General features: G+C 38.6%; 1 protein-coding gene and 1 pseudogene across 4 annotated transcripts; one reads left to right on the top strand and one right to left on the bottom strand.

Annotated features, from left to right (window-relative positions):
- Positions 1-104: 104 nt before the first annotated feature.
- Positions 105-9,939, top strand: LOC146525241 (immunoglobulin superfamily containing leucine-rich repeat protein 2 pseudogene; annotated as a pseudogene). 2 transcript variants are annotated; one of them, XR_014873934.1, is made up of 2 exons: positions 105-376; positions 2,344-9,939. The product of XR_014873934.1 is annotated as an immunoglobulin superfamily containing leucine-rich repeat protein 2 pseudogene, transcript variant X1 (transcript). The 2 variants fall into 2 exon arrangements; XR_014873935.1 differs by lacking the exon at positions 105-376 and adding an exon at positions 383-995.
- LOC146525240 (receptor for retinol uptake stra6-like) lies at positions 8,796-23,712 on the bottom strand. 2 transcript variants are annotated; one of them, XM_085158367.1, is made up of 17 exons: positions 23,459-23,712; positions 23,206-23,272; positions 21,071-21,156; positions 20,858-20,997; positions 20,426-20,592; positions 19,755-19,862; positions 19,314-19,381; positions 15,990-16,069; positions 15,817-15,878; positions 15,554-15,716; positions 15,378-15,453; positions 15,019-15,152; positions 14,349-14,466; positions 14,150-14,251; positions 13,160-13,323; positions 12,818-12,955; positions 8,796-11,882 (listed from the first exon to the last, which is right to left on the bottom strand). In XM_085158367.1, the coding sequence occupies exons 1-17, from the start codon at positions 23,557-23,559 to the stop codon at positions 11,608-11,610; spliced, it is 2,049 nt and encodes a 682-aa protein (XP_085014493.1). In that variant the 5' UTR covers positions 23,560-23,712; the 3' UTR covers positions 8,796-11,607. The 2 variants fall into 2 exon arrangements, with proteins under 2 accessions (XP_085014493.1, XP_085014502.1); XM_085158376.1 differs by having other exon boundaries at positions 8,796-11,858; positions 23,459-23,711.
- Between the last annotated feature and the right edge of the window lie 2,163 nt (positions 23,713-25,875).

The raw sequence follows: 25,875 nt of genomic DNA, 5'->3' as shown, positions 1-25,875 counted from the left end.
CAGGATAATCGCTGGCTGCTGCTGTCATGATTAAGCAGCTCTGCCATATTTAAAGAGCTCTCACATCAGTCGCCATGTCTTTCAAACCAAGCCGGTCAATTCCCCTTTAAATTTTTTTTGGGGGGGAAGACACTGGTGCAGTTCTGTCCGGGGCTGAGTATGAGTAGGGGAGATGTGTATGTGTGTGTGTGGAGGGGGGGATACCTCAGTTTGACATATATCCCAGGAGACACGCGTGTTTTCATCATGTAGAGGCAGCCAGAGAGCCGAGCTAAGTCACATTCAGCTTTAAACTTCCATCCGGCCTGAAGCTCACACTGCCGTGACTGCAAACAGCGGCTTCTCTGCAGAAACAAGCAAAACAAATCACACGCAGGTAAGCACGTCACCGGTTTTGGGGCCGCTAACGCAGAGAATAGGTGTGCTCTTTCCTCCCGCATTATTTTTACATGCTGACCCAACGTCGAAGTCTCTGCGCACAGGAAAACTTTGGTGTTTTGGTCGACCAACAGCGGGTGGCGAGCTTCACAGTTTAAAGATGTTTCTTTCACAGCGACATTACAGGGTGCGTGGACGCAGACGCGCGGCTCATCTTTCAGAACCAAGGACAGAGGCTGCTGCGTAGTTTGAAACCAGAGGCTTTCCCCAGCGGCCCAGCACTCAGCTCCACCGCTGCTGCTTTGAAGGATACACTGACTCACTGCAGTTTGTCAGCGCATTCCTTCGAAGCTTCGAAAATTACATCGTTGTCACTGTTTTCTTTTCTTTCCTGATTTTCCAGACGCTACAGGGCTCCTCCTTGTTTGCCATTTCCGATAGAAACGTGTACAGAGCTGGCATGAGGGAAAGCCACGAATGCGTGAAAATATTTAAAGAGAAATAGAGAAGAAACTTGAGGAATATCAGCGGTGGGGCATTCTTTCCCCAGTACAGTTAGATATTGTTTTATGTGAATCGCAGAAAGAACAAAAGTGAGACGGCACGGTGTAAAACAGGTTAGCATTGTATTGTAAATAGATTAATAACTCATGCATGCTAAATATTATTTCATGTTCTCTGCATGGAACAGTGTCTGTGTCTCTGCAGGAACTGTAATGAGATTTCTCCACAGCTTTTCGTGTGCCAGCAGGAAATGGATAAACCTAAAGCTTTCATCAGTGACATTTACTGAGCCAGAGAAATAACTGAGAAATTAACATTTTGCTGGACCGGACTTTACCACTGTTAAAATTTTTTCCATTTGTGGATAATGGCTCTCAAAGTGGTTTGCGGGAGTCCCAAAGGGCTAGGAATTGCTTTGTAACACTTTCCAGACTGATAGATGTCAGTGGCTTTGTTTCTAAGTTGTTTCTTTAGATGATGGTATGGTCAATCTGTCTGTCACTGTTAAAATTATAAAAACTGTGAAAAAAAGTGACAGTTTTGCTTTTGTATCTGCAGGAATTCCAAAGCCTAAGTGAAATTTCTCCATAATTAGTCTTGTATCTGCAGGAGATGGGCTCAGTTAGAGCATCAGTAACATTTACTGAGCCAGAGACACTCTGTAAATATTTGAGACTTTATATTTTTGGTTTAATTTTGTTTGCTGGCCAGGATCTTAAACATTCAAACTTCACTGCTTTTGGCTTTCTAATTGAGAACACTTTGAAGTCATAGAGCAGTATTCCAGCTGGAACCACCTCTGTGCTGTTTTAACAGAAAAAGCTTCATTTTATTTTAATTGCATGAATTCTAAAGATTATCAGTCCTTTCAAGTTATGAAGCAAATTATTTAAATGATGTTTTGTGTGCATTTCCTTTCCATGTAAAGTCTCAAGCACAAATACACAGTTTGGCTAAAAGTAAGGTGATCTGTAAGCTCACTGTATCGATGGTGTAAATGTTGGGAAAATTAGATTTTTTGTGTAGCGTCTGTCAGGCTGCAGACTGACAGAGAGAGCAGTGTGCACACTCATTAATGCAGTCAGGACTCTCTCCAGCTTTTTGAACTCATTTGGAGCCTCTCTGAATGATTTACAAATCTGTCTTGGATTATATAAACATGCTCCATTTTCATGTTGTTTATATGCCAATTTTTCTTCTTTTTAATATTGTCTTTTACAGCACTGTGAAAAAGTATTTGCCTGTTTTATAGTTTTTTGCATATTTGTCACACTTACATATTTCAGATCATCAGACAAATGTTCAGGTTAAACAAAGATAACCAGAGTTAATACAAAATCCAGTTTTTAAATGATGGTTTTACTTTTTTAAAAATCAGGAAGGGGGCAGATACTATTTCGCAGCACTTTTTATCTGATTTAATGCACTCACTAACAGATGGACTGTGACTCCATTTTACAGAAACAGAAGAATGGCAGCTGCATACATCCTCTTCTTCACTTTGTGGGTCTCTACAGCCTTCACCACAGGACTGTTCTGCCCTCAGCTCTGCACCTGCTCGGTTAAATACAGCCGTCTCTTTGCAGATTGCTCCTACAAGGAGTTAGATAAAGTCCCAGAGGGTTTTCCTCCCAGTGTTGCGACCATTAGTCTCTCTGCTAATAAAATCAGTGTACTACTTCTGGGGACATTTGACAATGTCACCAGGTTGATTTCCTTGTGGATGTCACACAATGAGATTGTGTCCATTGAACAGGGGACGCTTGTGCCTTTGCTTCATCTGCAAAACTTAGACATCAGCCACAATAAAATAGTAGACTTTCCTTGGGAGGATCTACAGAACCTCACAGGACTGTATATGCTGAAGATGAATCACAATGAGATGGTCAGCCTGCCAATGGACGCCTTCTCCAACCTGAAAGATCTGAAGTCTCTTCGGCTCAACAATAACAGATTTGTGACCATAGCTGAAGGAACATTTGAAGGTTTGCTGTCTTTGTCACATTTGCAGATTTATAATAATCCATTCGCTTGCACCTGCTCCCTGGAATGGTTCAGAGTTTGGATTTCAACAACCACCATCTCACTCACTGAGCACAGCCCCATCACTTGTGCAACACCAGAGAAATTTAAAGGAATGGAGATCAGGAAACTGCCTGAGACAAAATGTACAAGCCCCAATGTCACAGTATGGACTGAGTCAGATAATGCACAATTCTATGAGGGCAGCAAACTGGTCTTGACTTGTGAATTCAAAGGAAACCCAAAACCACTAGTCCTGTGGAGCATTCACAGCAAAAGCCGAAAACAGGAGCTGGCTTTGTTGTTCGCTGAGGAGGGCTCTGCAGAATCCAGCGAGGACTCCTCGGTGTCCTACGAGTCGGATTCAATCAAAGTCTTTAATAACGGCACACTTCTCGTTTCAAACCTCAGGAAGGAAGATGGGGGCAACTACAGCTGCTCTGCCACAAATGAGCTTGGAAGAGCGGAGGATTCGGTTTTAGTTGAGGTGATGGCGCTGTCTACACCAACACCCACAAAGCAAATGACCACAGTACCCACTTACACTAAAACAAACCCATCTACACGCCAGGAAACAGTCAAAGCATCTGCTTTTAATGCTGTGCAGAGAAAAAAAATTACGAGCATCATACCCACTCACCCACCAACTGCAGACAGCGTTTCCGAACCTAATGAGGATTTAACAAAATATCTATCTAGCAAATGTGGTTTGACGGCTAATACGAGCTATATTTCGAGTCCTGTCTCAAACGGGAGCCTAGATGACATCAAATACATGTTTGACTTTGGTGTGATTGCATTAGGAGTGTCAGAAACACAGGCAACAGTGCGACTCAATCCTCTTCTCATGGCCAGACAAAAGGGCAACCAGGCAGCTGATGCCACCTCTGACAACAAAGAGCACCACGGCCTTCCAGACATCTCAGAAAAAGCCCCTTCAAATGGCTTGTATCTGTGTGTCACCGCGGACCTAAAACATTCTGCCGTGCAGTGGTCGAAGATCAGGGATGGCGTCAACTCGTATCAGTTCAGCGGTTTGCGACCAGGCACCAACTATTCCCTCTGCCTGACCTACAGAGGGGAGGACTGTGAGGTCCACGTGCTGTTCACCACAAGAAGGAAGGTGCCAAACCTTTTCATCATCATCTCAGTCAGCATCTGCCTCCTGACCGTGTCCACTGTGCCTCTGCTCGGGGCTACGTGCTTCCACCTGGTGTACAAGTACCGCAGCAAGACCTACAAGCTGATCCTTAAGGCCAAAGACCAGTATCACATAGAGAGGAACCTCACCACCAACTTCAACATCTACGCACCTCACGCCGAGTCTCTGAAGAAGATTGACAGCAGCCAGCTGGATGAAGAGGAAGACGAGACGGAGAGCGGAGATGGGGACAAGGAGGCCGATACGGAAGAGAGTGTGGTGACCGACTCCTTTACTTTGTCTCAGTGCAGGGGGAATTTGGACGACTGTGAGGTGGGATCTGAGTACAGTGACAGGCTGCCTCTGGGAGCTGAAGCAGTGAATATTACAACTAATTACAAATATCCCAATCAGTAACTTGTCACTACCTGTGATATAATGTAACTTGCTTTCGTAACATCCCCACCACCTCAAAATTACAATCCCACACAACTAAACGACATCCTCCAGAATGATTGTATTTGTTTCATTAATACTGATTGTAATTAACATATCAGTTATATTCTCACCTTTCTCTGATGCTCCATTTTTTATCAATTATGTAAATATTAGCTGCGCAAGACCAGTCTCCATGGAATTTAACCCAAACCATGATAATTTAAATCAAAAGGTTCCACGGAGGAGCTGAAACACAGTGCCCTGGTTTAAATTATCGTAGATGATGCCTTTGGAAACCATATTCCCCCTAAAATGTGACTACTGATGTAGTTTAGATGTATGAATTTAATTATCTTGGATCCAGGATTGTTTATCATTTGTTTGTTAATCAATATGTTGCTTCATTTGTTGGTGCCATTCAGTTTCATAGAAATATGACTTTACTATACTCGCTTGAAACAACAATCCATGCTGCAGCATTCAGTGATTGGATGGGCAACTGGTTGCCTGTCTATTGATCACTTGTGGAAATTTTCCAGATTCTCCAGTTCAGCAAATAGGACAACAACGCGCCGATAAAATCCCCTCCATCAAAGCAGGAATTGTCTGTACACTTCTTACTTGTTAAGAGATGACTTGAAAATTATTATTTTAAAATTTGGGAAGAAGTTTCTCTTCTTGGTGAGAACATGATTATCACCATGGTGACCATTGATTGATCTTAGCACTAAACAACTAAAGGTAAAAAGAGTTCCTTTGCTAATGGCCATTTTCACACATGTAAGAGAAAACAGGGGATTGTCTGTACAGATGTGTATTCACTACTGAAAACACTCCTCGCTATTGTGAGGAGCGTGCAGGAGGTAGGATGTGATGTTCATCACCGGGCACACTATCGCCTGCTCTGTTCACACGTGGGCAAACCACGCAGTGTGTAGACTTTCTAATATCACGCTTGTAGGGTGAAGTGTATTTATTGCAGAGATCTGTTCTGCCTGGTGAAGTTCGAGGTTACAGTGAATTTACGAAAACTGTAATAAAAAGTTGGAGAAAGTTGGAGAAAGAAAGCAAACTGAAAAGCATAGAGGAAGTATGCACTGTCACCATATCTGCAGAATTCCTGATTTTCTTCTTTGAATAAAAAAAGTCTTTTAAATTTTTAAATGTGCACCTAGATACAGATCTACACGAAAATACACATAGTGATAGACAATCACGGGGAGCAAGTATACTATTTAAACGTCTTTTTAAAAATTTATTTCAGTACTGGTGATCTTGAGAAAGAAAAAACAGCCCCACAAAACATGCACGGACTTGACCAAATTTTAGTAACTCTATCTCAGTAAATGCTGTTTACATAAAATCAGAAAGGTACGAGTTAAGAATTCACGGTATGACCACAAGAGCAAGAATAAAATCTTCTGTGGTGTGAAGGTAAAATTTCCACAGTAGGGATTGAATATCTATTAAGAATTTCTATGACTAACTGACACTAAGTCCTGTATGTAAATGTTTTTTCAGACCAGTTATTCAACGGTTATATCCACATTTACATGAGTGCAGGTATGACAAGAAATGAAAGCCTATGTAACCTCAGAAACGTTGATATCTCATTCATTTTTAAGCACTGTTGCTAAACCTGTTTCTAGATAACAGTAGGCAGGTCATGGATGAGAGCACACATTTCTGCCTGTCAGGATGAGTACAACAGTCACAATCAAGGTTTGATTAAGGGAAAAAATGCTGATTGACTTGTGTCACATATGAATTGCAGCGCAAAGCAGTGTGCGTAGTGAAATCAGTACTAATAAATATGCCTATATTCTGCTTTAAAGTAAATGTGTGTGTTTCTATTAGGAGTGTAGTGGCTTAAAATAGACATTTAATAAAAAATCACTTAATGGAGTTTAAATGTTAATGAAAACTGTGTTGTTTCATTAAAAAAAAGATCAAATCTTTGTGTACTGCAGCTGTGAGCACTTTGTTCAGCTATACGGTAAACATGTCCAATAAGGAGAAGTGTGTTGACTCCAAATATAAGGCTGCTTTAAACAGACTCCATCGTGATAAAATGTAGACACCCTACTCCAAACATAGAAGCACCTATGAGTGTGTGTGTGCTCTGTTATTGCTCTGTTGTATCTGGGCCATGTGTCCGTCCTGATGTTTTTCCCAGGGCACAGTGTTAGAGGACCTGCATGCTGCCTGTTGTGGAGTCACCGTATGTTGTGTCTTAAAAATGGCCCAAATAATAACTTTAGATCAGTATTTCTTGTTGTCTATTTTCTGTTGTTTTTTGTTTTTTTTATCCCTGTGATAAAGGAAACAGTATGTTTTTACCAAAGTGTTTAAATATTGTAACTGCCCTATTCCTATGTGCCTCAATAAAGTTTGAAAAAAAAAAAACCCACATTATTTTCCTCTCTCTCAAAATTCAAAGTGGGCTACGACATGCTGCCAGCACAGCTGTCAGTGTACCTTGGCATACCTACAGTATATTCTCCAAGTCCTTCTAATCCACATAGCAGGGGCAAAGCGCCATTCTTCAAACAAATGTCATGCTTTTGATGGTGGAGAGCACGCTAACGTGTCTAACCCTGTGAACGCCATAGCATATGATTTGTGTCATATTTATATTCATCAGATTATTCAGTAACCAGTCTTGGGATGTGGCTGGAGTCATTCCTATCAGAACATAAATGTTTCATGACAGGATAAAGATGATCACTCAGAACAATTTTTAATTGATGCTTTGTGATGAAATGGAGCAATTGAGAGTGGACCTAAGAGAACGCCCGCAGCAAAGAAGTACCCATACAGTTCAAGCATTCTGGCCTGTACTTCTCATGTAACTTGTCCACTTGTCCGTGCACTGTGACTCATTGGAACGTCTCTCTATCACTCTCTTTTGTTTATTTCTTTTTTACAATTTTTTTTTTTTTTTTTTACAATTTTTTTACAATTTTTTTTTTACAAATCCTACAACAGCATGTATTATTACTGCTGCACTGAAGGCTTACATATGCGTTCATGTTAAGGAGCATATGGCCTGTTAGAATGGCCTGTTAGCCCTTCTAAACTTTCTGTCAGTGCTTTTGTTTATGGGCTATTCATGCTCACTCAGATTTATCATGCTCTGCCTACACATATTCAGTCACCTAAGGAACAGTTATGCCTAATGCTAATGCACTGAGGGGCTAATGTGTACCTCAACTGTCAGTCCTGTTTACTTTTAAAAAGTAATTTCTTATTCATTCAAATTTAATTTCACAGTGCACATCTTGAAGCACTGACATTGTTTTGTTAATCAGAAAATAATAATGCAATAGGTGAAATGTACATGCATGGAAGATGATGCACAAGTTCTTGTAAAAAATGATCATGTGAACAGGAAGTAAAAGACTTTACTTCTTAGTAAAAACTTCCTAATGACTAGATCAAACAAGAAAGCTGCTTAATGATTAAGATAATAAGATCAATAAACACTAAACATATGATAAATTCTGGTATTTGGAAGAGTACACAGGAGGAAAATGTTACTGTTAAATTACAGTAAAGTAGTATATCCTTACCCTGGTCAGCATGTCCTCCATTATTTACCCTTTTATTTTATTGTCTTTCTTTAACAGTAATAAGATGTCAGCCCAGTCTGAAACATTTACATTTCAGGATATTTTCACTCACCAAGCAAGAACTGTATTAAACCATAAAAACATATAGTATTTAATATATTTGCTTAATATTCTTAGTACATTGGAACCCCGACTTACGAATACCCCATTTAATGAAAAATTCAAGTTATGAAGGCACTTAACGGCAATATTTCTGCCCCTGTAACGGCAAAATGTCCGTGTAACGAAATCCGCTGGCTCTGATTGGCTGAGCCCAGAATGCCTACAATGCCCACAATGCCTTCTGAATCATGTGACTTGCGCTTTGCTGTTCCACTTGAACTACATATTGTTGTTACAGTTAGCAATTAGCCTATAGCCTATCATTCACTCAAAAGGTGCGATGGGTGCTTCTACTTACAAAAATTTTCGACTTACGAAAGACCCTCGGGAACGAATTAATTTCGTAAGTCAGGGTTCCACTCTATTTAATATTAATTTTTTTAAAAGCATTAGAATTTACAGAATTCAGCTGCATTCACCAGGAATGGGAGCAGGGGAGATGCATGCATTATTGGATAGTGATTTACAGTCATCAACAAAATAAATTCATATAAAAACTGTGAATTTTCTTTTAAAAAAATATTGACATAGATTTAAAAGAATGACTTAAAAAAGAAATATGCAAATTTACTAGCACATTATCTTTTTGCTTTTTTATTTATCTTCAGGACTTGTATGTAAAACAGCAAACATAATAGGAAACTAATAGGAAACTGTAATTAGGTCTCTAAATATGAGATAACATGCAATACCATCATTATGACAAAGCTGAAATGTAAATAAAAACATACACACATACAGTCTTCTAACAGCATATTAAGATCATACACTGTATTCTGCAGCAGAAAACAATGTTTATACTAGAGTAAATATAAATTATTTGTATCTTCAGCTTGTGAGATTTTGCTGTGTAGTTGGTTTATATATAAATTTGCCCGTCCATGGTCTTAAAAATCCTCCTACACCACTGAGAACACAAATATGCAATCAGTATGAGCTGGCATAGCTACCTTAACCCCAGACAAAAATAAAGTAGGACTGCTTATTGACTCCGTGCTGCATGTCTGATGCTGACATTGATCACTGCCATCAGACTGTGCGCCATGCAAGTCAGTATTAACTAATTAAAAAGGCTTCCAGACTAATTGAACAATACTGTAAAGGTTAACAAAACTGAATTATATTTTTCATACATGAGCTGAGACCTGCATTGTTATTAATATTTCTTTTGGAATCCCATTGGATCTTCTTTTCGCAGCCACATTTCTTCAGAGTTCCTTTTGGTTGGTTGAAATGTGATGTACACTCTGCGGGGATACTTTAGTGATAGACACTCCAATCAACCTCAAGGTTATAACCACATATTAAGTTGTAGACTACCTAGGGTCTCTGACCCTTTGGGTCACCAACTGGGAACTTCTCAGCACATCCTTTATTCTCTGGCACCGAGAAATGCACAGTGGTTCCTTTGGGTCAGGCTTGTTTTAGTGTGTCCCTGCAGCACTTTCAGTAGTTTTAACTGGTGGAGTCAATTTGTGGCAAAGAGAACTCTGTCGCTATAACTGTTGTGTGAGGGAGTTCTGTGAGCTATCTCAGTAAACACAAACTTCACATACAATGCCTGTGATGTACTTTGTTACACATACAGTAACAAAGTACAAAAACTTACTGAACTTGAGTAGCATTTTCAGGTATTTGTACTTTACTTGAGTAGTTTTTTTTCTGACAACATTTTACTTTTACACCCTACATTTTAAAATAAATATCTGTACTACTTCTTAACAGACTTGTTACTTTTGTTTTAAAACATTTTACAGGGAGTTATTATTTTACGTCACTGCGGGCCTTCAAACATCAAGCCGATTTAAGCCTGAACAGTAACTCAAGACAGGCAGTCCTGTTCATGTATTAGTCACCAGGGGAAAGAGATGAAAGAGGCAAACCTGTGTGCCAAAGTCAGGGGTTAAAGTGGTTTGTGCTTTATTTTTTTCTGGCACAACACCAACACAACACAAGTACTTCAGCATCTAGCTAGCCTAACAGAAGAGGACAAAACAAAAATGGAGTGACATATTTTTAGTGGCAGGTAATTTCAAATACAACATTTTTATCAGCACAACACGCATCATCAAAAACACTGTTTGTGCGCAGTTTGTCTGCTGCTACTGCTTATTTCACAGGGAGAGAAAAGTCAGAGAGCTAAATTCATTCAGAGATGGAGATAAGAAAGACAGGACAGGAGAGGAAGAAGAGAGATAAGGACTACAGCTATTTCCTCAGGATTTGATAAACCAGACGTTTAACTCTTACATGATGTCATCATGTTTTTAAATAATAATTTCCATACTTTTATTGTACATGACAATAAAGGTCTATTTTATTCTAAATCAGATATTGGGTCTGTACATGTTACATGTTTTTTCATATTGTGAAACAAGCTGCAACAAAAACTGAGGTAGACTAACCCTAACTGTGTTATTTATGAAAATACTCTACAGATTAGTGCAGGGTGAGAAGGTTAGTTAGTCTGTACTGTGATGCATTTGAAGTAAAGAACGGTGTGTGACTTGTGCACAGTGACTGTCTAGTAAAAAGTTAAACAGAATACTGTCAGGATAGAAATCAGTCAGGACAGCTTATGAAACATCTGCTCACATCTTGTTAATATTAGGTGTATAAATCCACAAAGAGCAGCAGGTCAGCTGATCACAGCCTGTACACTAAGAAAATCTACTGGAGCTCACATTAGAAATTAATGTGAGTTGTGATTCTTTTCTTTTCCCCACTCTGAGCCATTAGAACTGATTTTAGGTTTCCTCCACCTGGTGAATCTCACTTTAACCCCTGACTGTACTCATTTTTAGAGGCAAAATCAGCCTCTACAATGTAAGCAACAGAAAACAGAGCTATTTATTTTATTTCCTTCTTTTTCTCTTTTCATGTTCTACATAATCGATTCAAGCTGAATACATTTATTAGAATTAAAAATGAGACTGAAACAAGTTTATTGTTCCCTCTACTGATATTATTTTATCATTACATTAATACAGCACAGAGTTCAGCTAACTTTGCACAAAAATAGGTGGTAGAAACACTCTCCAAAGAGCTACTTTTATTACTTTGAGTTCATTTCAGAGCCGGTACTTTTTTACTTTAGCATAGAAGTTGAATCCATACGTATTTTTTAACACTAGTATCTGTACTTCTGTTTAAGTACATATATTCTGTACTTTTGTGCTTTCTGGATGTGATCTTAATGTAATGTTTTTGTTGCCTAAAGCTAACCTAAGAGAAATAAACAGAATCATTTAGACAACTATTTACGTAAGTTAAATGCTAAAAGATCTCTGAAGCAAAGCGGTCGATTGCAGTAGTTATATTTAGCACTTGCAGGTTTGTTTAATGCAGATCACACCCAGTACAATTTTGAAATATATTGCCAACTCAAACTCATTCTGTTTTTTCTTGGCTTTCAGGGGGCTCTGCTGGCTCTGCGCCCAGCTTGCTGGCCTCCGTCTTGCTGCCCTTTTTGGAGGTTTGGTTGGGGGTGCCATTCAGGACGTTCTCCGAGTTCTGCAGAGTCTGAAAATGCTTCCTGGAGCCCAGCAGGGAGGGGTTGTTAACCAGTGTGTACATCAGCTGCCAGCGAGAGCGAATCCTTTGACTGCTGTTCGCCTTGCTTGGTTTATTCTCCTGAATCCCTGAAAGCATGAAGGAGGAGCAGGCTGAGGGCAGAACGAGACAGCAAACCAAGGGACTGAATATGCTTAGTGTCATGTATCAATGTATGCATGACGTATTTTGAAAACAGTGGCTAAGAAATTGCTACAACCCCATGTAGCATGCTTTATGTGTGTGTCACTGAAAAGAACACATTGTGGAGAAACACTCAAAGCCGTCTGTATTTGGCAGCTCTGTGGGTTTAGAAATTGTAGTCAGTGAAAGCTACACAACTAAATATCCATTTTGATATTTGTCATTACAAGCATATTCATCTGAGAGTCAGCAACTTATAATATGATGTAGAGAAAAGTGGATTTAATGAAAACACAATGGTCCTGTGCTAATTTTGGCATGCCATTCTAAAGTGATAAATGTTGCTCTTTCCTGTAAGCTAAATTTTTTATCATTTATACTAACAATGTTACACAATTACAACATGCAGTAGTAATAATCATAAAGTGAGGATTGCCAGGATGCATATTTCAGCATGGCAGCATAATAAGCAGAAATGCTAAATAATAAACATATTATTATGATTGGACCACAGCATTAGCATTAGCAATTAGCTGAGTCTATTGTAAAAGCTCTTCCTGACAGTGAGGATAATTAAGCTGGACAGTGTAGAGCTGAGCTTGACATGTTGAGAGTAACACATTGTGGCCTTCAGCACAGAAGTTAAACCACGGCTGTATTAAAAGAATAAGTCAGCACTGCTTAATTTTTTCCAATTGTGATCATTCTAGGTATTACAACAACTCCCTCTCCTGCCCACAACGCATTTTTTTCCATAAAGCACTATTATTACATTCTTATTAAATACTTAATGTTCAATATGTTTTAAATGTAGTGGCACAAAAGCTGGACTGTGTTTGTGTGTGTGTGTGTGTGAGAGACAGAGGATGTTTGTCTTTATGTGTTTCCAGTTTAGGATTTCTACCTTCCTCTGCATCTTGTATTTTCTGTCCAGCTCTCCCACCCCCAACCATCATGTCCAGCAGCAGCCCACAGAAAGCCTTCATCACCGGGTGCGACTGACTGACCTCCACCTTCAGGAAGTGTGTGTAGTAGCAGTAGGCTAAATAGAGTCAAAGGTCACAGAGTAGAATTTAAATCAGACTGTCTGAAAAATGCAATTGCATACTTTTGTTATTATCATCAAGTCATTCAAGATGATTAAAATTAGTAACAGTGTTACTGTACATAAAGGATGTGTTCACAAAGGTCTATATAGCCTATTCCTCAATACTCCGGGATTCTAGACAAATTGAATGAATCGTACCTGGGTCATAGGACTCTGCTGTGCGATGCAGCAGACTGACATCAATACGACCAAGATGGATGATGTTGTACAAAGCTGTTATTACTATTCTCCATATGGCAACAACCAGCCCCACCACAGTGTTGATTAGGAACAGCAGGTACGTCAGGAGGAACAGACTCTCTCTGAAAAGCATCATGGAGGAGACTGTGAGAAAAAACTGAGTGTAAACATGAAGTTAATTACATTAGCAATACAAAGCCTGTGACAGAGCTTGTGACCCTGAAAGTGCTGACCTCTGATGAGTGGAGGCTTCACATTTTTAAATGAAGTAATAACAAATAAAGGATTCTGAGTTGCATTGTGGGAAATGGTATTTGAGGTTGGACCATAATAGGTCCTAAAACTCAAGAAATCTCAACCCTTTCAGCTAGATTTGTTCTTTGTTCTCCAACTTTATGCCCCAGTACAAAATTAAATAAACCCACTCATTATTCTTTAACAATTAAACAATAAATTAATTAAACAATTTCTTTGTATTAAATGCACGTTTTTGAATCAGTTTTCAGCATAAAGCTAAAACTACTCAACAGAAACTCTCTGAGGCCCCCTCTCCCACAAAACAAAGACCCCAGTGTCCTCAGAAGTAGTTGCATGTCTCTAATTAACAAGTTGAATCCCAGTGAGAAGGGTTTCATGTTGTAATCTACTTAATCTACTTCTTTAGTATTTTTTGACGATACAGATACAAAGCCTTCAGTACTAATAGTTGGAAAACCATTTATTTATTTATTCAGTTCTTTGAAAGACATCATTTATGCTGTAAAAGAGCTAAACTAAATAATTGACACTTGTTACTAATAATTAAACAGTTTCATCCTCAGAATTACATTGCATTTTTATTAGTATCGAACAAAAATAAAATTACAACTAATAATTAAAATGTCTAAGTAATAAACAAAACCTAATTAAACTGCATTCCAACAAATGAGTAGGACTAAACAAACACACCTGTTGTTCAGGTCTCTTGTGCCGGCTTTTTGTTTGATGAAAGCGAACTTAGCAGTCACATGCTGAAGCCCTGTAATCAGTATCAGTGTGACCCAGGCCGGCCTGAGACATCACAAAGGTGGAAAATGAAAGTGTTTTGAATCATTGATTCATGAAAAGAGAAAAAAGGAAAGAGCTATATGAATTGTTGCTGACTCACCATGCCTTTCCTGCAATTTCAAAGACAATGATGTTACGGCCGTAAAACACTGGGATAATGATCAAAAACACCAGGAACAAGAAGCAGATGAAAAACACAATGGTCTGGATAGCCATTCCTGCAGAGTTAACACAGAAACAGGCCACTTTGAATATTAAAAGCATTTCTAAAAGTTTTTTTTTTTCATCTGAGCCATTTTTTTAACAAATCAGTCCATTTGAAGTGTTTTGTGGTTGTGGCGGTCTAAAGAATGAATTCTGCTATTTCTGCATTTCTAATGTAATTAAATGAGCAAAAAGATCAAAAGTAAAAATCTTAAAATCTTATTCCATTTCTTCAAAGAGCTTCTTCTATTTGCCCTTAAGCCTTTTTTAAATGGCCAGCACTATAGGTTTTATCAAGCATCACTCACAAGCATTTGCAAAGCTGGATTACTACATAGTTAGTACTTTAGTAAACTACAATGAGTGCATTCATGGTAATAAGGGAACATGCCATCCAGATCAACAGCCTGTCTTTTTTAGTTGTAGTTCTTTTCTTCGGACAAAAAACTTTTTGAGAGACAATCCCTATTAAAAGGACAAGCGAAAGGGTTTTTTTTTTTTCTTTTCATGATGTGGTATTTTCCAGCATTATTCTTAAAACTAAAGTCAGTTTATTCAAGCTTTACCAAGGCTGACGATTGCAGCCTGGTATCCCGTCAAGCCCATCCAACAGACAACACCAGGTCTAGACGGATGCATGGTTTTCTGGTTGTTGCAAAGCTTGTAAATGTCTCCCTTATACAGTCCTCTTAGGTTTGATCTGAAACACATTAAGCCAGTGACACAGGTTCAGACAGGAAGGCCTAGAAAAATCTAGAGAAAAATAAGTAACAAAGTTGAAATACTTATCATCAGGCAACAATGAGAAGTCTGACAATATTGGGGTTAGACTATAATCAGTATTCAGAATAAGTAAACTTTTCATGGAGAAAATAGAGTTTCCTTTAACCAATGCCTCCAGTCTCTGAGGATTTACTGCACATACCTGTGGAGAACCATGGACCTCATGAGCATAATAAGGCTGACCAAGCAAGACAGGGTCATCGCACAGAGGTAGCATACTAACAAGCAAATGATGCAAAAGAAAAAACAAATTAGTCTTACTTTAAAACAAAAATACTTTGGTATTTTGTTTCAGGGACAGCAAACAGACACACATACCTTCCAGCAGCCATGTGTAAAGAGTTACAATTCTAACAACCTCCATCCTGTCATCTGATAACACAATCCCAAAACCCAGTAACAAGAAGGCGATATTTTCATCAATACCAGCACGAACAATGTGGAGAGTGGGCACCACCAGGACAACTATCAAGAGTGCGGTCTGTAGGGTGAAACAGGCAATGGTGAAAGTAAAACAAATGAACCAAGATGGTATGACATTTTAAAATAGGTAAAGGTATTATTGGCTTATTTAAGCTCACATGGTATATAGCCACACAGGTAACAAAAAATGATACCGCCAGCTTCAGTGGAAAACGAAACACTGAAAGGAAAAATGATCAAGTAGGTTACTGCAGCATTTCCAATATGTCAGATATGCAGAAGAAGTTAAGTCAGCGTTACATAAAAAATATATCTGTATGAGAACACTCACCTTTTTCAGGAATATAAATGTAACCCTTAATCACCTCCAGAATTCTCTCTGCAAGCGCTGGTTTGTCAGATGCTGACGAACTACAAGAGAACAAGTCGTGAGAGCTGCAAAATACATGAATGCGATTTATATTTAATTTATTTAACTTATTTACTTATGTATTGTTGATATCTGCAACTGAATTAGAAGTTCCCCTTCAAGCCTCCCCCAGTACCTCACTGTGGGAAGAGCCCTCCGGTATGATCCATCAGATAATCACAATCAGTATCATAGTTTTCAGAGAATCTGGGTTACGCTAGTAACCAAACATTTTCTACAGTAACAATTCAAGGCCACAAGCTCCATTGCAACACTGTAGTACTATATTTCCTCCTATTCTGGTTCACATCTAACTCTTACAGTAAGTATTTATTCAATAAATGCTTAAAAAATATCTTTAAATAAATAAAATTTCAACAAGGATATTAACTTAGTTGTTTATTTATGCATATTACAGTTCTCAAAATTTAAAAAAAACCTTGTCTATAAATAATTTAGAAAATACTACATTATGTATTCATTTGATCTTGATTAGATTAATGCACTGTTCTCATTTTTTGCTCACACAACAAAGACAAAGAAAACAAACTTGAGCTGATTCAGAATTAAAGTAAGGTAAAGTTGAATAAATATCCAAATCCCATTTTGCAATGATCATTTCGGTTATAGAGGTTTATCCCCCGAAATATACGGTAAACCTTCTGTAAGCACCTTAATTGTTCAATGGGCTGGATAAACAAAGCTAACACTTCATCTTTTTTAATTCAGCATTTACTTTATTTTTAAAAACTGTCACTTGCTTTTGGCCTGTCTTTAAATAATACCTTCACTCATACTTCTTTAATTGCACGTAAACTTCTTTGTACCTTGTTTTGAAAATAAATTTGTTCTTCCTCTTCTTCCTATCAGTCTTAACAGTAATCTGGATCTTTAAGGTGGATTACCTATATTGCAAGCAAATATACAGTGGGGCAAAAAAGTATTTAGTCAGCCACCGATTGTGCAAGTTCCCCCACTTAAAATGATGACAGAGGTCAGTAATTTGCACCAGAGGTACACTTCAACTGTGAGAGACAGAATGTGAAAAAAAAATCCATGAATTCACATGGTAGGATTTGTAAAGAATTTATTCGTAAATCAGGGTGGAAAATAAGTATTTGGTCAATAACAAAAATACAACTCAATACTTTGTAACATAACCTTTGTTGGCAATAACAGAGGTCAAACGTTTACTATAGGTCTTTACCAGGTTTGCACACACAGTAGCTGGTATTTTGGCCCATTCCTCCATGCAGATCTTCTCAAGAGCAGTGATGTTTTGGGGCTGTCGCCGAGCAACACGGACTTTCAACTCCCGCCACAGATTTTCTATGGGGTTGAGGTCTGGAGACTGGCTAGGCCACTCCAGGACTTTCAAATGCTTCTTACGGAGCCACTCCTTTGTTGCCCGGGCGGTGTGTTTTGGATCATTGTCAAGTTGGAAGACCCAGCCTCGTTTCATCTTCAAAGTTCTCACTGATGGAAGGAGGTTTTGGCTCAAAATCTCACGATACTTGGCCCCATTCATTCTGTCCTTAACACGGATCAGTCGTCCTGTCCCCTTGGCAGAAAAACAGCCCCATAGCATGATGTTTCCACCCCCATGCTTCACAGTAGGTATGGTGTTCTTGGGATGCAACTCAGTATTCTTCTTCCTCCAAACACGACGAGTTGAGTTTATACCAAAAAGTTCTACTTTGGTTTCATCTGACCACATGACATTCTCCCAATCCTCTGCTGTATCATCCATGTGCTCTCTGGCAAACTTCAGACGGGCCTGGACATGCACTGGCTTCAGCAGCGGAACACGTCTGGCACTGCGGGATTTGATTCCCTGCCGTTGTAGTGTGTTACTGATGGTGACCTTTGTTACTTTGGTCCCAGCTCTCTGCAGGTCATTCACCAGGTCCCCCCGTGTGGTTCTGGGATCTTTGCTCACCGTTCTCATGATCATTTTGACCCCACGGGATGAGATCTTGCGTGGAGCCCCAGATCGAGGGAGATTATCAGTGGTCTTGTATGTCTTCCATTTTCTGATGATTGCTCCCACAGTTGATTTTTTCACACCAAGCTGCTTGCCTATTGTAGATTCACTCTTCCCAGTCTGGTGCAGGTCTACAATTCTTTTCCTGGTGTCCTTCGAAAGCTTTTTGGTCTTGGCCATGGCGGAGTTTGGAGTCTGACTGGTTGAGGCTGTGGACAGGTGTCTTTTATACAGATGATGAGGTCAAACAGGTGCCATTCATACAGGTAACGAGTGGGGGACAGAAAAGCTTCTTACAGAAGACGTTACAGGTCTGTGAGAGCCAGGGATTTTCCTTGTTTGAGGTGACCAAATACTTATTTTCCACCCTGATTTACGAATAAATTCTTTACAAATCCTACCATGTGAATTCATGGATTTTTTTTTCACATTCTGTCTCTCACAGTTGAAGTGTACCTCTGGTGCAAATTACTGACCTCTGTCATCATTTTAAGTGGGGGAACTTGCACAATCGGTGGCTGACTAAATACTTTTTTGCCCCACTGTAGGTAATCCACAGTTTTAAAATGCTTTTACTTTGAATGAAAATCATGCATACATGTGGTGAGGCATGTGGTAAATTTCAACATATTTGTGGGTTTAAAGGATTATACACCATTACACAATTGAAGCCAGTAGGAATCTCACTTTTAAAACACACACAAAAAAATAATTTTGGCATGTGGCTTGAAAGTGCAATTAATTTGATTTGCATGAAGCTAGAGAAGCAAATGATCAGTTGATTTAATATCAAATGCTAGACTCCACTAATCTCATTTTTGAAGTTACTCCAAAACAGTGATTATTTTAGCTTATAACTTGTGGAGCCTGGGCTCTGAACCAGTGACAGTCAGCTAATACAATATAGAAAGAAAAGAATATTCTGAAAGGAAAAGAAGAAAATCTTTAGCAAATACTACTCTATAAATATCTATTAAAAATAAACCTACAAACATTATCAGGCCTTTGTCACATATCACATTCTGAAACTGAGAAGTCAGAAAATGATCACACTGCAATAAAGAGCTGCTAGCTCACTGTAATGGCACAGTTAATGGAACTGGAAGTGAACACATTAAAGTCAGCAGCAAAACTGCCAGTGAGCAAGCTTTCATTATAAATTTTGTCGTCTTCATTGAAATATGATCCCGACCTCTATCATGTTTTTTATGTGTCACCAATCTGAGTCTCATAAAATAAATCACTCTTTAATCTCAGCTCACCTGGCAGTTGAGGACTTTTTCTTGAGAAGTAACTTCACATAGTTGGTGTAGTAGCTGCTGTCAAGGTCCTGTGAGCAAAAACATTTTAAGGTGTCAGTATTTCAGAACATAACTACAAGTTTAATTTCCTTCATAACTCTGTAATTTCAATGTTACCAATTAGTGTTTGTTGGAGATTTAATCTGCTTTTGAAGTATAAGTCTTGAATTAATATATTTGAAGGTGGGAAAATGTCACCTCTCCCGTCATAATCTGCTGAAGGACACAGCATTAAACCTGTTCTTTTTCTGCACAAGCTGCTCATTGTAATCACAGTTCTGTTTTACATAATTGAACTATGTTACGTACTTATTCATGTGCACCAGCCACAGCCAGAGATAAATATCATACATTTTTAGAATGTTGAAATTTAGAATGTTTGTGTATTCTGACTTTTCTCACCTCGTCCGTCTTTGGTCCTCTCACAAACAGCAAAGGGAACTGAATGCAGAGATATGCAAGGCAGGCCAGCTGAGGCAGACTTGCGAGTAGAGCATAGTATTTATAGATCTGTAAACAAATAAAATATGCTGTCCTTTAAAGTATCAGTTCTTTCAATTGTAACGTGATGTAATCACTGTTTTTATACAAACCCAAAATGTTATAAAATTATCAGTTACTAAAGGACTTACTAAATGACAAATCACAAAAGTTAAACAACTATAACCAGACTTGGCTGTTCCCATCTTGTTTGGGTTTTATTTCTTCCAGCTTTTGCACTGTTTTCAAACTTTTTAACTGGACTAGCTTGTGTCTGCTACAACTAGAAGCAAGATCAACACTGTACAAGCATGTCATGAAAGTGAAACATGGAAAGGAAAATCTTTGGGATTGGTTGAGTTGTTGCCACAGTAGCTTGTTCATGCACCTCAAAATCTACCATGAGGTTGCATAGCAACAAATGTCTTTAAATTCAGCAGATATTTGAAATCTGTGTAGGATTTTTTATACCAAGTCTGACGTTGAAAACAGAAGTGCAACGTCAACTTTTAAAGAAAGTATTCTTCTCAGATATGAAATTCATTTGTTTCCCTTAAACATTATACATCAGTATTTTTTTGTTGGTATTTTACCTCTGGAGTCTTTGGACAGTCAAATTTCTGCCACACCAGGACTCCAAAGTGAGTGAAGGAGAGCAGTGTCCCAAATACATAACCTGCTTTGCGCTGCAGAGTTCCACATACCAACAGAGGATAATACAGGATTGGGTAATAAAATATGGCGATTATCTTCATGTACTCTGGAAAAAAAGGACCCAAAAAAAGACAGGGCATATCAGTTCCTAAAATGAAACCTCTAATCTAATCAGTATAGACAATATGGAAAAACAAGGACTCTCTAGAATCCTCCACATAAATAATCTGATTCATAATAATAAAGGGATAATAATAAATGCAGTGTATGTTCAAAAACTACTGACTGGCATGATAATCAAACCACCATATAACTGAAGCAATTACAATCTTCATTACAACTAAAGAACAAACAAGCATTCAGATGTCTACCTTTAATATCTGCTGGAGTATCTTTGGAGAAAGGCAGAGGGTCTGGGGTGATCACCAGCATTGCCAGCTTGCTGAACACCAGTCCAAAAACAGCCATAACCACTCCTTTTTTCTGAGTCTGATCCAGGAAGTTGGCTGGACTGTGATATCACACAGGGAGGCTCAGATAACATGAGACAAATGTGCAGTTAAATTTGTATTTACCAAATTTACCTGAAGACGCTTGAGGATCCTCTTGCAAAACCCTGGCAGAATTTATTTTTCCTGGTGAGACCTGCCAGGATTAACATGATCACCAGCTAGATGGAAGGACAAATTTTTAGATCTTCAGTTACGCGTCATACAGTTAATGCCACATCAGTGATTGTCATTATATACTAATACAGTAAACATTTTTTTACATTACATGCTGTAAACGCAACTTTAGGCTAGCTTGTTCTAAAAAGTTTCCTTTTGTCAAAAGCTGCCCCAAAATGTTGGCAGATTCATAAAAAAAGACTGTTTGTAACACACTTGTAAACAAGTGTAATCGAATGCTTCCTTGAAATGATAGGACAGGATTATGACATTCGTTTCAGGTACAAATGGTGAAATGCAAACGTTATTCTTAATATGCTGTCATGTCACTAAATGATAAGGCATTACTGTGCCCCCTATCTTTCAGGGCTAAGTTGTATTTGATTGCGTTTATCAGTTCCGGTTATTCTCAGCCTTTGCCAGCTCCAGGAGCTCATTAAAACTTCAACTTTCCAAAATAACACAGCACTCTAGATATGTCAGGAACTGACCTATAAATCAGAAGAAAATAACCTTGTTTGGTAGAAAACATATTTCATGACCCACCTCTAATAGTTTTTCAGATTGTTTACCGTACAATGAAATTGGGTCGTGTCCATTCTATATACAGTAGAAGGATTTTTATGACTGAGTCAGTTGTGTTCATTCGTAATTGGTTGAAGGCTAAATGACAGTAAAAGTCCCTAAATAGCATATCCTTTGGGAGCAAAGACAACTGACGGATTCCTGGAAAATGCACCAAAGGACGTACTGGGACATGAACCTCTCTCATCTTCTCATTATGTTCCACTTAAAAGGAGAATAGTTTAAATGTTCAAGCTGTGTTGGCAGCAAACATTCAAATCTAGAATTTTAGCTGATACTGCATAAAAATTTATTGGCTTGTGAGTCAGAGCTGACCCCTGCTTGTTATGTTTGTTTGCAAAAAGCTATCTTAAGACTAAGATGACTAGCGGATTACATTGGTGACAATGTCGACTTTTTTTATACAGTCTATGATTGCAATCAACTGCTTAAGCCATGCATTCCCAAGAAACTACAAAGTTATCAGTGTTTTTCTTGTTCATTCTGCCTTACTGTAGAAACAAGCAGTGTTGGGTGTAACAGAATACAAAGTAACACATTACTGTAATCACACTACATTTTCAGCAACACAGTAATGTAGCTTGTTACTGAACTAAATTCAGTCATTTCATTACAGTTTAAACGTTGCCACTGCTTGTGTTATAAACTGCATTCTTCAGTCATCTGCACACAGGTGGATAAAAAAAACCCATCTAACAAACTTTTTTTTTCTGTGCACTTATTAAAGTATTCTGATTCTGATTCTGATTCTGATTTGCGCCACAATCAGCCAATTTCAGTTCTTGTGCAGGAGGAAAAAAGCTTGTGGGGTGATACAGCCTTTGAGGAGTGGATATGCATCCTCTTATTTTTATTGCATTTTAATGAGTAGTGTAATGAATTACTAATGAATTACTAAGTAATTAATTGCATTGCATTACTTCAAAGAAAAGTAAAGAGTAATATATAATACTTTACTTTTTAAAGCTGCATCTCCTTAGACACCTTTTACATTATAAAGGGACTTATTTTAGCCTAACTAACACAACAACAATTTGCAGTTATACATTAATGAAGCAAAGCTATAAATACTACATTTCATTGTGCTACTACAGTAGCCTATAGGTCCGTTAAATTAATGCATTATTAGCATTATTTCCCATATGATCATAACTTAGATGGTGACAAGTTAAAGAAAAAAAAGCAACACTCAGTGACTTGAGTAAGGTGTTGTGTCACCATGTACAACCAGATCAGTGCACTGTAATATTGATTCTCCACGTCTGTGGATCTGTACTGGATTAAGAAGAACATCATTCTTCTAAATTATTCCCTCTTTTGGTGTTTGGAATATGGTGATGGAGAGTGCTAATGTGTTCAACAAGTTTGATATTATACTGTATTTTAAGTGACCCCAATTTATCTGCAGTAACCCAACAAAACAACCCCCCGCCCTTAAGAGAGTAGTCAGGTCCAAGTATACTTACTGATATCGATAATATACATATATGGAAGAGCTTGTCATCTGCTGTCGGGTCACATGGTAAAATAACTCTGCGACAAAAAGAAAATAAAGAATAAAACCATCATTAAAAAATGTGCAAAGTAAGTCTAAAACAAGTCAAACCACCACATCTCAGCACTTTCCTGACCTTGTTGATGTACCAGGACCCCACCTGTGCAAATAATCAATGCTTATGGCCCCATTTGACACCTTTGACTCAACTTTTTTATACTCACTCTTTGGGTGGTTTTGTAGGCTCTGCGTTGTTTGAGTACCAGTCTGAATAGTCATAATAGGAATATTGAAAAGGCTCAACTCCCTCTTTGCTCTGATTCATTGCAGCTGTTTAATCAAGTCATACAGGTGAAGCAGGACAAATAAAGATCCAGAGGACTCCTCCTGGTCCAGCTCCAGTCAGCAGTCTGTTGGTGCTGCTGCAACGTGTCAGGACAGCTTGGCCCAAGAACCCCAACACATTCCAGTCCAGCTAATAACTAAACGCAGCAGATTAAGGGCTGCACAGAAGGGAGGGAGAGTGGAGCAAGGTTTAACATTCACGTGAAATGAAGCAAGTGGAGGAACAAATGTTTTAAACCTTGCCACTTAATCATTTAAAAGTGATTCATAGAATAACATTTGGTCAAAGACAATGTAGCATCACGTTTAGGGATTTAATTAACAGTCAAGTTAACAAAAAAAATGTATTGTTGAGTTTGGTGGTGCAGATATTTAAATGGTTAGTAAGTAATAAGTCTGAGTCCAGTAAATTCTTCACATCTGGCTGGTACCATTTCTACAGTGAAACACGCTGATGGTAGTATCATCCAATGGGAGTGCTACTCAATAACAAGACTACAGTCAGGAGCCATGTATTAGGCACAATCACTCTTCAGCACAAATATGAATTCAGCCAGTCACATGGGAGAAACATCAAACTGAGCATCAAATTAGGTTGTCGTTTGGTTGTTGCCAGACACACTGGTCCAGCTATTGCTGCTCATCTAATGGGACATCTCATGATCTTCACCTACGACTCTATGGGTTTGTCATTCAGATTAGGTAATGTTATTTTTGCACAGCAAATGGCACCAACCTGTTTGCCTCCCTCCGCTTGTTACTTAACAGACTAATCTTTTAAGATGAAAATCTCTCACTGAAACAAAGGCAACCTTTGTGTGAACGAGAGACAGAAAGGTGAAAATGAGAATGGGACACGTTACGTAAGGACCTCAACTTAAAGTTTTATGAAATAAAAATGAGACAGAAAGAAACCATGTGACGAGCATCCAGTGCCGCTGCAGAGGACGAACACTAACAACAGACCTCACCTTCTCCAAACTGCAGCTGAAGCAGGACTTTATGATGATTTCCAGTGCTCATGCTGTGTATCTTAAAAGAAAATTTAATGGCACCATTTGAGTCGAAGCATATTTTGCTGGGAAATCTGGTGCCTGTGGGAGCTGGAAGTGTTTTAATCTGGACTGGTGAGTTTCCGTCATAAGGCTGCAGAGGGCCAACTGATCTGATCCAAAGACTGGGACTGTAAGGGCCTGGCACTGGATCCAGATGGCTCAAATGCTGCTATTTCATCATAGAAAAATCACCACAGATGTGCTGGATGCTGTTCTTAACTTCTTAAACTCCAGACTTCAAGCTCAGTTTCAGCTTAGAATGAAAAATATTTGTGTTAAAATAAGAGTTTTCAGTTTCTTGCTCTTTAAATTCAGCTTACAAGCATAAAAAAACAAGTTTGATGTCTCTATGAAATGCAGCAGGGGTCCACTTCCTCTCCTCTGCTGTGTCTCTTTGATAGTGGCAGTGTGTTTGAATGAAAAGGTAAAGAAATACTGACTGACGTTTCTTATCAAGCTGACATTTGGCTGAGGTACACCAACGCTCATTTAAACCACATAGAACTCATCATTTCAAACCTCATTTCAAGGTGGAATTTACTTCATTTTAATAATACTGTTATAAGGTCACTGTGTAGATGGCAATGTGAAGACACGTGGTACAGAGTGTAAAGATCCTACTACTTCTTGATGTAGTCAGGTGTCTGACTACAGTCTGGTCAAAATATTTTTGCTTGTTTGTTTACCTTTTAAATATTGGAAGGGTGACAGTCAGAGGCATAGAAATACATGGGAGTATAATACATATACTTATATATTCAAATGTGTATTTGTATTTTGAATTTAATGCTTTTCACAAAAAAGACAAAATACATTAAGCAGAAATAACGAAATAATGAGCAGTTACAGCATGATAACTGATGATAAGTTGTAACTGTTACTTTCTGTGACCCGTGTTTCAGTCATGTGTCCATGTTTGTTTTGTCTAAGTGTGAGGTCCCTGTGTTATTTTGAAGGTCCCCTTATCCTGTGTGCATTGTTTTCAGTTTAACTGCTTTTGTTTCCTCTTCCTTTATCGACTGTATACCAGCTGTATCTCAGTCCATCCTTCAGAGGCCGCATTTGAAGGCCGATTACGTCACAGCGACGCAACGTAATTTGAAGGCTGCTCCAAATGCAGCCGACAAATGCGTCCTTCAATTCCCCGGATTTGAAGGATGGGTTGGGTGTATCCTTCCTGACCCAACCTATCCCAGAATTCATAGCACGGCCCAGCCAATTTCAGTTTCCAACAATGGTGG

The sequence above is a fragment of the Neolamprologus multifasciatus genome, chromosome 1, assembly GCF_963576455.1.
Source record: "Neolamprologus multifasciatus chromosome 1, fNeoMul1.2, whole genome shotgun sequence".
In the NCBI taxonomy this organism is placed as follows: Eukaryota; Metazoa; Chordata; class Actinopteri; order Cichliformes; family Cichlidae; genus Neolamprologus; species Neolamprologus multifasciatus.
This window is presented reverse-complemented; position numbering and strand designations above follow the sequence as displayed.

Bases quoted from the DNA above. Each gene is read 5' to 3' on its own strand.
- LOC146525240 (XM_085158367.1), bottom strand. From the start codon at position 23,559: ATGAATCAGAGCAAAGAGGGAGTTGAGCCTTTTCAATATTCCTATTAT. The intron at 15,717-15,816 runs GTGAGCTTAAAT...TTCACCCTACAG, and splicing joins CCTGTGTGGCTATATACCAT to ACCGCACTCTTGATAGTTGT. The intron at 15,153-15,377 runs GTATGTGCAGTA...AATGTGTTTCAG, and splicing joins AGGTCCATGGTTCTCCACAG to ATCAAACCTAAGAGGACTGT.